This window comes from Dipodomys merriami, unplaced genomic scaffold (genome assembly GCF_024711535.1).
Source record: "Dipodomys merriami isolate MVZ:Mamm:240054 unplaced genomic scaffold, mDipMer1.0.p SCAF_114, whole genome shotgun sequence".
NCBI classification, from domain to species: Eukaryota; Metazoa; Chordata; class Mammalia; order Rodentia; family Heteromyidae; genus Dipodomys; species Dipodomys merriami.
Genome location: NW_027202427.1, coordinates 3,732,981 through 3,745,425, shown reverse-complemented (window position 1 = coordinate 3,745,425; position 12,445 = coordinate 3,732,981). Strand labels below are relative to the sequence as shown.

The following is a 12,445-nucleotide window of genomic DNA, read 5'->3' as shown; positions in this document are numbered from 1 at the left end:
ACCAGCTCTGCATGGGGAATTTCACAGCCGGGCAGAACCTGAAAGAACAGGACACAGAGTTTGAATGAGAGACAGGTGGCTCCCTTCCCTACAGTGCATCAAGAAGATGGCGAGAAGCACAGGCATCCTCTCACCTGCGGGCTGCTGGGGACCGGCAGAAGCTACTGGTAAACAGAGTGAACCAAAGGATGGCTGAGGTAGAGCCGGCCAGGGAGGGAGTATGAGAAGCCGCAAGCTGAACGGGCCGCATGGAAGTTGACAGCTGCAGGAGGTAATGAAGGAGCCGTCGGGGGTTGTCCCAGGAGACAACTTCCCTTCTACATAAACCAATAAATAGTCCAGAAAGGGCTTGAGACCCTGAGAAGAGGAGCCAGAGCGGAGGGCCCAGTTGCCAGAGTCGAGCAGCCATTGGAAGGGGGAAAATGACATTTTCAGAAAGATCATTCCAGTTTACCTGATAAGCATTTAATAGGCAGCATGGGAGCAAAGAAAGCAATCAGTGGTTTTCAAACAGAAATAAGTGTCCGGTCAGAGCGGCAACTTGCCAACGGGAGAGGTTCTAGAACTGCCTCAAAGACAGCCAGTGGGGCTTCTTGACTGGCCTGGTTATGAGGAAGAAAAAGTCCGTCGAGAAGGACTGAAATCCAAGGCCACTCCACAGGAAGAACCGTGGTTGGCAGCCAGGAACAGTGATCCTAGCCACTTGGAAGGCAGAGATTGGGCGGATCTAACTTCAGGGCTGGCCTGGGCCCCTTATCAACCCATAAAAAGCTGGATGCAGGGCTGGGACAGGCTCGGTGGTAGAGTGCTCACCTAGCACACATGAAGCTTGGCTTCGATTTCTCAGTACCACATACACAGAAAAAGCTGGAAGTGGCACTGTGGCTCAAATGGTAGAGCGCCAGCCATGAGCAAAAGAAGCTCAGGGAAAATGCCCAGGCCCTGAGTTCAAGTCCCAGGACTGGCAAAAAAAAAAAAAAAAAAAGAAAAAAAAAAGCTGGGTGCCGTATTTCACAATTGTCATTTCAGCATGTGGGAAGCATAAACAGGAAGATTGCAGTCCAGTCGAAAAACAAAGTGACAAGGGATAAAGCTTGCTGGCGGAGCCCTGTGCCTAGCAAACAAAGGACCTTGGGTTCAAACCTCCTTACTGCCCCCAAAAAAGAAAAAACGGGCTGGAGGCTTAGCTCCGTTAAGCCCTGTCTCGGGGTCCCCACAACTCAGGTGTGGCAGGGTGCCCTATGTGCAGAGCCAGTGTCTGAGAGACAGACCCAGGATCGGCCTTGTCCTCGTGTCTGGAAGGGGTGGTGCGCGCTGGCCTTCCAGTGAGGAATGGAAACTCCATGCGGAATAATGAAGATGAGTTCAAGGCTCTTGGGAGGCTATCATCGGAGCCAGTGTACACCCGTGTGTGCGCATGTGGGCACATGATCGCACATGATCTCACGATGGCCCTAGAAGGGAGATCCCATGACCCAGCCCTTGGTGCACTCAGCCACTGGGGCCCTGGGTTTCATTCCCAGCATCATATAGGCAGGCTGGCCAGGGAGTCTGCTGTTCCCCCTCACGCTGCGCGTGCCAGGGAACTACAGGGAGATGCCTTGTGAGCATGTCTGTGAGCCCCGATCTGCCCAAAAGCAACACCAGATGCAAATGCTGAAGAAGCCTCGTGGGGAGGTGAGGATGGGACACAGGACGGCTTGCAGGAATAGAGACCCAGGGCCTGGGAGGGGAAAGGGGCCTCATGGCATTGTTTTTTCCGGTCATGGGGCTTGAACTCTGGGCCTGGGCACTGTTCCTCAGCTCTTCAGCTCAAGGCTAGTGCTCTACCACTTGAGCCACAGCACTACTTCCAGTTTTCTGAGTGGTTTATTGGAGATAAGAGTCTTACAGACTTGCGTCTGTGCTGGCTTTGAACCACGATCCTCAGATCTCAGCCTCCTGAGTATCTAGGATCTCAGGCGTGAGCCACTGGCGCCCGCTCAAGCTGGCATTTTTAAAAGGTCATTTGGTGATGCTGCCAAGACCCCCCCCAAAAAAAAAGCACAATGTCCCATCATAGTTATTTTTGAAATCTGATGTACAGAAATATCCAGGGAGCCACGAGAAGGTACCATGCGCCAGCCAGTGTTCTGTGCAGACCTGCTTGTGATGAAATAGTTGTAACTCATGTTTTTCAATAAAGCCGCACACTTTGTGTTTCTGGTAAGTCTACAAAAAGCTATTGATAGACACATTGATATGTATATTTTCAAAAAAAGAGGAAGGGCATGTCTACGCATGGCGTGTGTGAGTATGTGTGAGTGTGTGAGCGTGTTATGGTCATTTCCACTACAGTGTGTAATTAAAAGACTCCTCGAGGGACAGCGTGTGAGCTCTCCCAGCCTCTGGTGTCCTCACTTGGAAACAGACCTGTATTCCCTTCCCAGGAGGCACTGGGAAGAAGCCAGGGCACAGGTGTCCCTCCTGCCCGTGTGGTTTGGCAGCATGGGGGTGGCCTCTGCCCCTCAGCCCACCCCAGCACCAGCTTGCGGCAGAGGGTGAGCTGCAACGTGGACTCCAGCCATAAATTAGCATTCCAATGGTTATAATCCTTCTCTTTACACCAAGAACCCTGGACATGTGAGTCACGGGTTTCCTACCCTTCTTCCTGGGCCTGTCACGATGGGTGCGGAAGGTTCCACGCGGGTGGGGGCTGTCAGGAACTTACTTGCCACTTGGCTGAAGAGAAGTCCAGTAATACATGGAGTATAGAGGAGTCCAGCTAAGAAGGAAGTGGTGATGGTTTACCAGAGAGTGCTCTTCAAATGAGGAGAGGAGACCCACAGGAAGCCCGGGAGGGGCTCAGACCCCTGATGCTGAGAACGGAGAAGGCAGAATCAAGATCATCACAAACTGAGAGGACAGTCCAAGGACAATGACAGCATCCTGACTGGAAATAAAAACTGAAGGGCTGCAGGGAGGTGCTGAGTGAGAAAATGCTTACTAGCATAAACAGTCCCCAGTATGGCAACAAAAATCCTAAACAAGTAATAAGAGAACCCATAAACAGCTACTAACACGGTCTTACTGCTATATAAAATAGTGTGTTTTAGATTGTTAGAATAATCGGGAAGAAAATAAAAAAAATAGGTCTTACAATAAGGACATTTTGAGATCACTAGTGACAGGCCTGCTGAGCGGGATAAGGTCCTGAATTAGGTCTGCTGAGTGGAAATGCTTGCTGCTTCTCTGTTTATTCATTTTATCTGGTTCCTTTAGAATCCCGGAGACTCTTGGGGTACTCAAGGTGGGCTGAGGAGTCGCTGAAGTGGCCTGGGTGTGCCAGGTAGTGGCGAGGGGAGAGGCAGCGTGAGCGGACAGACGGGTTGTGTCGGTTCACTCTCCTTGTACAGTCCTTGCAGCTCCAGCACCCAGGCTAAACTACTGCTGGCCTAGCTACACCGGAGGCTGAGATCTGGGGCAAACGAATCTAAGAGCTTCTTACCTCCAGCTAACCAGCAAAAGGCCAGAACTGGAGGTGTGGCTACAGCGGTAGGTTGCTAGCCTTGAGCAAAACAGCTACGTAAGAGCACTGGCTCAAGTGGAAGAGCCTTGAGCTGAAGAGCTGAGGGACAACGTCTAGGCCCAGAGTTCCAGCCCCATAACTGACCCCCCCCCCAAAAAAAAAGGGTGGGGGGGGTCTTTACAGCTAGGTGTGGTGGCTCACGCCTGTAATCCTAACTACTCAGGAGGCCGAATCTGAAGATCACAGTTAAAAACCAGCCTGGGCAGGAAAGGCCTTGAGACTTCAATAAACACCTCAGAAACCCGGAAGTGGCTCTGTGGCTCAAGTGGTAGAGCGCTAGCCTTGAGCTGAAGAGCTGAGGGACAGCGCCCAGGCCCAGAGTTCAGGCCCCATAACCCTCAAAAAAATAAAGCCTGAGGCCCTGACTTCAAGCCCCAGTTACCAGCACTAAAAAAACAAGACCAAAGAAACCCCTGATTTGTTGAGGGTTTGCCAGTCACGCCATTCCCAATATGAATATATTCCTTGTGAATGAGTCCAGTTGAGTGTCATTGTCATTTTGATAACTGGAGCTTGCCACATAAAGAGCTGTGAAAGTAAGGCCCGACATTCTTCACCCATGAGTGTCCTGGGTCAGGTCTCCTGTCCACGGGAGCTGGGGAGAAGCCCCTCGGTCCCGTGCCCTGTTCTGAGCTTCCCCAAGCAGCCCCATAGACTGTGGTGTGGAGGGGAGGGATAATGGAGCCCTTTGAGCCCCCTGGGCTACTGCACATCCCTCCCAGAGGACCGTGTGCACTGTGCCCACCATGGCTGCCCACGTGTGGCAGACATGTGCCGTCACTGGTGAGGGTGAAGTTCCCCTCTTCTCTTAGGGTCCTTGACACCTCGATCACATAGTGAGAATGTCTGGACAAGTTGTAATGGCAAGAAAACCTGGCAGGGCTTTATTGAATGAGTGAGCAAGCAGACAGACAAGCCAAAGGCAGGGAGGGGCACGCTCTAACTGTGGGTGCTCCCAGAGGGAGACACACCCTGGGCACTTTGACGTCCATATCTTGATATGATGAAGGCAAGGTGTGACACTGTCACAGTGATGAGTGTCTGCTCCTGGTGCTCTTGGTGTCGCGTTTCGCGTCTACCACCAGGGCTCGCAGTCCGCCGTGCGTGGAAACCTGGGGTTTCTCCTTAGCGGGAACATGACTGCCACAGGTGTTACTCCTTGGCGGCAAGCACGTGGCGCCAGGCGGAGCCTTTGTCCCGAGCGTTTGCTTCTCCAGGACACGTGTCTTTTTCTGATGTTGTTTCTGCAACACATTAATTGCTTGGGGCCAGCAGGCAAGGTCAGATGGAGAGAGCTGCTCTTGCTCCTTTTTTCCCCTTGTGTTAACACCACAGCTTATGAAGCAGTCCAAGGGTTAAAACAAAGATCATTGTTTATTTTTGTCAGCCGGGAGTCTTGAACTCAGCTTGAGTGCTGTCCCTGCACCCTTCAGCTCCAGGTGAGCGCTCTACCACTTGAGCCATAGCACCACTTCCAGGTTTCTAGGATTAATTGGAGATAAGAGTCTCAAGGACTTTACTGCCCAGGCTGGCTTTGAACCGTGATCCTCAGATCTCAGCCTCCTGAGTAGCTAGGATTGCTGGTGTGAGCCGCCGGTGCCCAGCGATAGTTCTGTTTCTAAACACACTTTCTGAATTCCTGGCTGCCATTCACATTATTTTACCTCATCTGCCCTGCCACATTTTGCCTGAAAATGACTTTGGTCCCTTAATCTTTTTTTTAAATAAGTTTTTTTATTGTGAAAACACTGTACAGAGGGGTTACAGTTACATGAGCAAGGGCATGAGTACAGTTCTCATCAAGCATTGTTTTCCCCTACCATCCCTTCCCTCCCACCTTCTCAACTACATTTTCCACCCCACCCCCTACCCCCCCTCACCTCCTCCCACCCCCTCCTTTAATCTTTTTTTTTTTTTAAATATGGAACGCTTCACGAATTTGCATGTCATCCTTGACGCAGGGGCCATGCTAATCTTCTCTGTATCGTTCCAATTTTAGTATATGTGCTGCCAAAGCGAACACCCCTCCTTTAATCTTAAGGGAAGTCGAGTGAAGATGAATCTCCTGTATTAGCTTTAAGCTATGGTTTGGTTTGGTGTTTTTTCGTTCCTGGCCGCCTTTACCGTGCCTCGTTTTCCCTAATCTGTCCTGCCTCCATGCAGCCCAGCTCTTGTGTTGGCTCCCTGAACTCTTCCGGCTCAGCAGGGTGGAGGTAGATTTGTCAGCTGGGTTCACGAAAGAGCTCAGAGGCAGGACTGGATTGTGTGGTTTTCACACCTGGCCTACATACACGCCATTGGCTGTTTGCTTTCCTATTCAAGGGGGTTGATCTCAGGCCTTCCTCCCGCTCTCGGGAGTCTGCACTGTTGGTTTGTGGGTTTCCAAGCTTTTCCTTGTGGTTGGCCATGTTCCCTTCCTCGGTGAGGTCCCAGGGCCCTGTGGTCACTGTCACGACCCAGTGTGGCTGTGTCTCAGCGTCCCGAGGTAGTCCTGCTTGCCTTCCAGGACTTATATACTTCCAGGAAGTATATCATTAATATCAGGCCTCTCTATTGCTTAGGGCCCATTAGCAAGTGTCAGAGCATTGCTGTGGTCTCCCCAGCGATTTTCCCGGGTGTGGCTGTGCTGCCCGGGCCTCCCCTCCTCTGCCCTCCCTTTGTGGCCGTCCGGCAGTGTCTGGTGAGTCCTCACCTGCAGGACGGGGTGAGGAGATTCAGGCCGACACCTGTCTTAAATGCGTGACCTCTCCCCAAACGGATACACGTGAGAGGATGCTGTGGCTTCTCGTCCTGCTTTCCTTCAGCAGTACTTCTCTACTTTCCAGAAAAAAAACAAGCCACACTTTTACCATGACACATTGCCTAACATGCGCATAGAAACTCATCTTTGAGAGCACCGAGTGAGACAATTCAAGAGACTGACTTCAGTGAAGTGTCTTTTTTTTTCCCCCCAGTCTGGGCTTAAACTCGGGGCCTGGGTGCTGATCCTGAGCCTCTTTGTGCTCAAGGATAGTGCTCTACCACTTGAGCCACACCACCATTTCTGTCTTTTTCTGAGTAGTTTATTGGAGATAGGAGTCTCACAGACTCTTCTGCCCAGGCTGGCTTCAACCTGTGATCCTCAGATCTCAGCCTCCTGAGTAACTAGGTGTGAGCCACTGGTGCCCAGCTCAGCTAAGTGTCTTTTATAGAAGAACATATAGAAGAACAAAACTAACTGGAAGCCATATCCAGCCTGCCCTTTGTCATGCAGATTTTTCAAGGGGATCCTGCGAGGTTCTCACTGAGGCCTACTTTCATTTCCCTAATCTTTTTTTTTTTTTTTTTTTTTTGGGTCCGGTCGTGGGGCCTGAACTCTGGGCCTGGGAGCTGTCCCTCAGCTTTTCAGCTCAAGGCTAGCGCTCTACCACTTGAGCCACAGCGCTACTTCCAGCTTTTTTCTTATGTGGTGCTGAGGAATCAAACCCAGGGCCTCATGCATGCAAGGCAAGTGCTCTACCACTGAGCCACCTTCCCAGCCCCATCATTTCCCTAATCTTCTGTTATCAACAAACATGTTTCCTTCCAGAAGGATACATCTGAGAATGAGTAAGCCTGGGGCTTGTCATCCCTACAATGAGTTCTAAGCCGCAAAGAAAAACCTCCAAGGCTGCAGCCCAGGTAGCACCAGGGACTTGGGAAGGTAACTGGTAGCCGCAGGGCCCCAGAAAGCTGACTTAGACACAGGTGAACAAGCATTGGTGATTTCTTTCAGATTAACTGTGTTAATAAGCAGAAGTTAAAACTGAGTTTATCTCAGATTGGGAAATGTTCTTCTTATGGTCCATCTTATTTCCTGATACACAATTAACAGCCCTTTATTGACAGAAGTAGAGCTGTGGTCTGCTTACTAGGTTTTTAGTAGTATATGCCCTTGTCTTGTCTTCTGTTAATAGAATCATGTTGTCGAAAAAAGTAGTGGGGGCTGGGAAGGTGGCTCAGTGATAGAGCGCTTGCCTCGCATGCATGAGGCCCTGGGTTCGATTCCTCAGCACCACATAAGCAGAAAAAGCCAGAAGTGGCGCTGTGGCTCCAGTGGTAGAGCACTCACCTTGAGCTGAAGAACTGAGGGACAGCGCCCAGGCCCAGAGTTCAGGCCCCAGGACCTACCAAAACAACAACAACAACAACAAATAAATAAATAAATAAATAAAAAGTGGGATTGTCATTGATTTTGAGCACTTAATTAACTTCACGATTGACTGGCCTCCATGCCAATCATCTGTAGCGAAAGAGTACAGCCTGTCACCTCTCTTGTTTCATAGGTGACTTAGGACAGGACCTACACATTTGCCATTGAATTGTTACAAAATCAACAGAGAGATGGCTCAAGTTTTCTTGAGTTGTTGTTGTTGTTGTTGTTGTTGTTGTTTGGTGTTGTTTTGGTGCTGGAAATTGGAATGGTGTCTTGGCATTGTTGTTGCTAAGTTCATGTTCTGCTACTGCACTGTGCCTGCAGCCTTTACCTTACTCCAAAGCTAAGCATCATTTAAACCTTGTCTGCTTTTGTGTGTGTCTACCAGTCCTGGGGATTGAACTAGGGTTTAGGCCCTGTTCTTGAGCTTTTTTTGCTCAAGACTAGCACTGTATCTCTTTTTTTTTTTTTTTTTTTTTTGGGTCCGGTCGTGGGGCCTGAACTCTGGGCATGGGCGCTGTCCCTCAGCTCTTCAGCTCAAGGCTAGCGCTCTACCACTTGAGCCATAGTGCCACTTCCGGCTTTTTTCTTTTGGCTTATGTGGTGCTGGGAAATCGAACCCAGGGCCTCGAGCATGCAAGGCAAGCGCTCTACCACTGAGCCACCTTCCCAGCCCTAGCACTGTATCTCTTGAGCCATAGCTCCACTTAGCTTTTTGGTGGCTGGCTTCGAATGGTGATCTTCAGATCTCAGCTTCCTAAATAACTAGGACTACAGGCAGGAGTCAACAGTGCCCAGCTTTGTCTGCTTTTTTTTTTAAGTAACACAAAACTGCCACTAGTGACTGGTTACAATCCTTGCTACTTAGGAGGCTGAAATCTAAGGATCATAGTTTGAAATCAGCCCAGATAGAAAAGTTTATGAGAGTCTTAGTCCAGTTAGCCCACAAAATGCCAAAAGTGAAGTTGTGGTTCAAGTGGTAGAGCACTAGTCTGAGCAAAAAAAGCTAGGAAAGAGCACAAGGCCCTGAGTTTAAGCCCCAGTACAAAAAAAAAAAAAAAAAAGGGAACCTAAAAAGCCATGTTAAACAGTGGGTTTATGACATTTCTTGAAATACATTTTAGTATATTTTCTAGAATTAAAAAAAACTGAGACTTTCATGTGAAGAGCATACAGGTGCGACCTTGAAGCTTGGCCGTGTGACCTTGAAGCCAGGCCTTACTGCCTGGCCTCCAGCAGGCACCCCCTGCAGGACGGGAGCTCAGCTGCAGAGTTGTAACAAACTCATGTTAAAGTGCACGCACATTTTACATTTTACGGCAGGGAACCTGTGGCTCATGCCTTATAATCCTCGTTACTCAGGAGGCTGAGATCTGAGGATCACAGATTAAAGCCAGCGTGCAGTTCAACAGATTAAATTACTCTCGTGTGAATACCCTGTGGGGCAGTCAGTCATCGCAGCTGTGGCCAGCCTCACAGATCTGCCTCCAGGAAGGGCGGTAGACATGGTCTCATGGACACCAGGACTCCTGGACCTCGCTCAAAGGAGGCCTCATGGTGAGCCGGTGCTGAGCCCCAGCCGCTCAGGTGCCCTCCGAAGCCTGTGGGGCTTCCCCTGGCCCTCAGACATCCCCCTTAGTCATTGAATTTTTCTAACACCTGTTTCTAAAGCCTATGAAATAATGACTTTGGAAGGAACCTGTTGGCTGGATGATTGGGAATCGGGGGAAGTCCCGGGGAGGGGAGCGCAGTGAAGGCGCGCTTGCTCCCCTCCCTTCCCCTTGGTGGCTCTGTGTGCTTCCTACAGCGTTCTGCTCCAGTCTCCTGCCTGCCCCGAGCAGCTGCAGGGAGAGGCTGGGGCGTGGGCGCTGCCCTCCAGCTGTGAGCCCCGGGGGGGGGGGGGGGGGTTCAGCCCAGCTCCGCAAAGAGACCTGTGGTGTGTTTTCCAATTTCTCTAATCGGAATGGTGGTGGGCTCACTTGTTTCTGCTAAAGGCCAGGTAACAGAGCGGTGGTGGTCTCTGCAGCCCGGCAGAGGACAAGAGTCTGACCTTGGAGCCATGTCGGATGTGCTGGTTTTATCTGTTTCCTTTTAGAAGTCTCAGAGTCATCTCAAAGAAAAATGGAAAGTGGCCAGAACAGCCCTCCTTCCTTCCACGCCGGTCCGGGCAGGGGTGCTTGTGAGAGCCCCGTGGTGGCCCACAGAGGTCTGCCAGGACCAGCCTCGGCTGCTGACGCGCCTGGCGCCTGGCGCCCCCGGACACAGGTACAGCGGGGGGCCACGTGCCAACAGCAGGCCGGGTGGAGGCCCCGCACCCTGTCTGATCCCCAGGCCCACCGTGGCCGCCTCCGCCCCCCGCCCTGCCTCGACTTCCCCAAGTCCAGTTCTGCATCTCAGCCCGTCACCACGCCTGGGCTAAGACCAGCACACTGGGTTTGCCCTGCATTCGCCTGTGCCCGGCCGCCCCCTCCCCAATCTCCCCCCTCCAAGGGAGAGACCAAGGGCTTCCTGCTATACCTCTTCTTGTGCCAACAAAGTCTGGTGGAGCCCAGGCTGGCTGTGCACCCCGCCTCCCCCGCCCCAACCCCACAGATTCCGCGGCAGCCAGGACCAGATGAAGGGCTTGCTGGGCTGCCACCACACGCAAGCTCACCGGCCAGTGCCAGCAAGTGCCACTGCCAGGCTCAGAGTGGGCGACTTGGTTTCTGTTTGTCCATTTTCTTTGCTACTTCAGCAAGCCACAAAAGGTCAGGCCAGCCACCTCTGTGGGCTCAGCAGAGCTGCGGCCGGCAGCCTGTGCGTGGCGCCTGCCAGCACTGCCCGCCGCCACACAGACTCCAGCCTCTGCCCAGGAGCCAGAACTGCGGGGAAGGAAGGGACTAGAACCGGCGTTCTGACTGACCTGACCCAATCTCAGGCACCCCCTCATCACGGACCGCTCTGGGACTGTAGATTACTGCAGCAGACGCGCAGAGCAGGCCCGGTTCTGGTACTTGGGCAGCCTAGGGACTGAGTCAGGAAGTTGAAATCCTAGGGACCCTTGTGGAGGGAAGGAGTGGGGCTGCAGTAGCTCAGAGGTGTGAGGCGGTGGCCGCGGGGCCAGGCGGGGGGGCTGGCCGTGGTTTGGTGGGAGGGGGGTGTCTCAGGCTTCTCTGCATGGATGACCTAGAAAACTTCTAGGTTTGGGCCTTGTGAAGAGATGAAGGGCACAGCCACTGGGGTTGGCTCAGAAGTGGAGGAGGGCACACCGCTGGTGGGCAAGGGCTAAGTGGGGAAACCGCCAGGAAGTGGTCCTGCGGCCGGGCGCTGGGGAGAGGGAGCCACGGGGTGTCTTTAAGGGATGCATCAAAGATGAGAAGCCTTGAACCCGGGCTTCCATCACCTCTGTTCCCCTTGGCAGAGGAGTCTTGGGTGAGTGTCTTCAACCCTGGCCTCCGCCTGTCATCTGTGAGGTGAAGACATGGAGCACCTGCCTGGCACTGGGGGGGGGTGGATACGGGGTAGTGGAGGCTGGGGCGGTAGAGGCCGGCTGTGATACAAGGCACTCGGTGCCCCTGTGCGTGGCAATCACAGGCAGGGTCCAGGTCCTGTCTGGGTAGATGGTGGGGTACCGGCAGCCTCCCCCTTAGGAACCATGAGTCTGCTCTGGACCCTTCGGTTTGGGCTAGGGCTAGCCAGGGCACACGGGCTTGAGGGAGGGCAAGTCTGGGAGGCCAGTGAGGACAGACAGCAGAGCCGCCCAGCGTCTGCGCAGTGCCGGGGGCGGCTCTCCCGAGCATGGAGGCAGGGGCGTGAGGGAACAGCTGCTGGCCAATCGCGAAAGCTCTGTGTGTGTTCTCCTCCCCAGGATGACCCCTCAGGGGAAGAAGTCCTGCCGCTGGCCCTCAGCCCGCACCCCTCCACCTTCCACCCCTGCTTCTCCATGGACCTGCCCGTCTGCGTGCTCCAGGTCTGTTCTGTCTCGAAAGGCTGCTGCGCCACAGGGCTGGGCAGGTGGGCCGCCCCGCGGCCTCTGTGGGGCCCCCGCTGGGGGTCATTTTGGAAAGGGGGTCAGAGGCTCAGCTGCATCACTGCAGCCTCTGGCTCGGGGATGGACAGGGTGGGACGCAGCCTGCTTGCGAGCTACTTCGTGCTTAGTAGTGAGAACTTGGGAGCTGAGTCGTCAGGGGCTGAGAAGAGACAGTCCTGAAGGTGTGTAGTGCCTGTCAGCTGCCGGCGCTGCTCTGCCTGGCACACCCACCAGCAAGACCGTTCCTAAAGAAACGAGGCCGATCATGCCCAAGACATGCAGCTGCTCATCAGCCTGGGTGAAGATGAGTGAGGAGCGCTCCCCTCTGGAGCTGGGTCTGGGGTCCAGCCAGCCAGGGGCAGCACGCACGCTTCTCGCCACCGCCTGTAGAGCAGCGGATGGGCTTTCACAGAACCGCAGCGCCTCCCTCCCTCCCCTCCCCCCCTCACGGTAGACAGGGCCAGGGCTGCTCTCCACAGCCCATTTGCAAGGAGGGTTGTGACACTAAACAAAGACAAGCCGCTCTGCAGAAATGCACACGGGTGCTTGAGCCAAGCGCCAAGACCGAGGAAACGTCTAGAAAAACTTGTACAATACTGAGGACGTTTTGTCATTTTTCTTTAATATTTGATAGTTTTCCTTCAAGGAATGAAAGCTGAAAACAAAGGAGGAAAAAGGCTAGAGACACGGCTAA

The 12,445-nt window shown here is 53.0% G+C and overlaps 1 protein-coding gene and 1 non-coding gene across 2 annotated transcripts in view; one reads left to right on the top strand and one right to left on the bottom strand.

Annotated features, from left to right (window-relative positions):
• The window catches only part of LOC138822747 (zinc finger protein ZXDC-like), a 36,671-nt gene that overhangs the window by 22,571 nt on the left and 1,655 nt on the right, over positions 1-12,445 (top strand). Inside the window, exons 8-9 of the mRNA XM_070015685.1 lie at positions 9,838-10,007; positions 11,590-11,691. Coding sequence (XP_069871786.1) covers positions 9,838-10,007; positions 11,590-11,691 — 272 coding nt within the window. The remainder of the gene's footprint in view (positions 1-9,837; positions 10,008-11,589; positions 11,692-12,445) is intronic.
• Positions 5,484-5,591, bottom strand: LOC138822753 (U6 spliceosomal RNA). Its single transcript, XR_011370613.1, has one exon. It is a non-coding gene; the product is annotated as a U6 spliceosomal RNA (small nuclear RNA).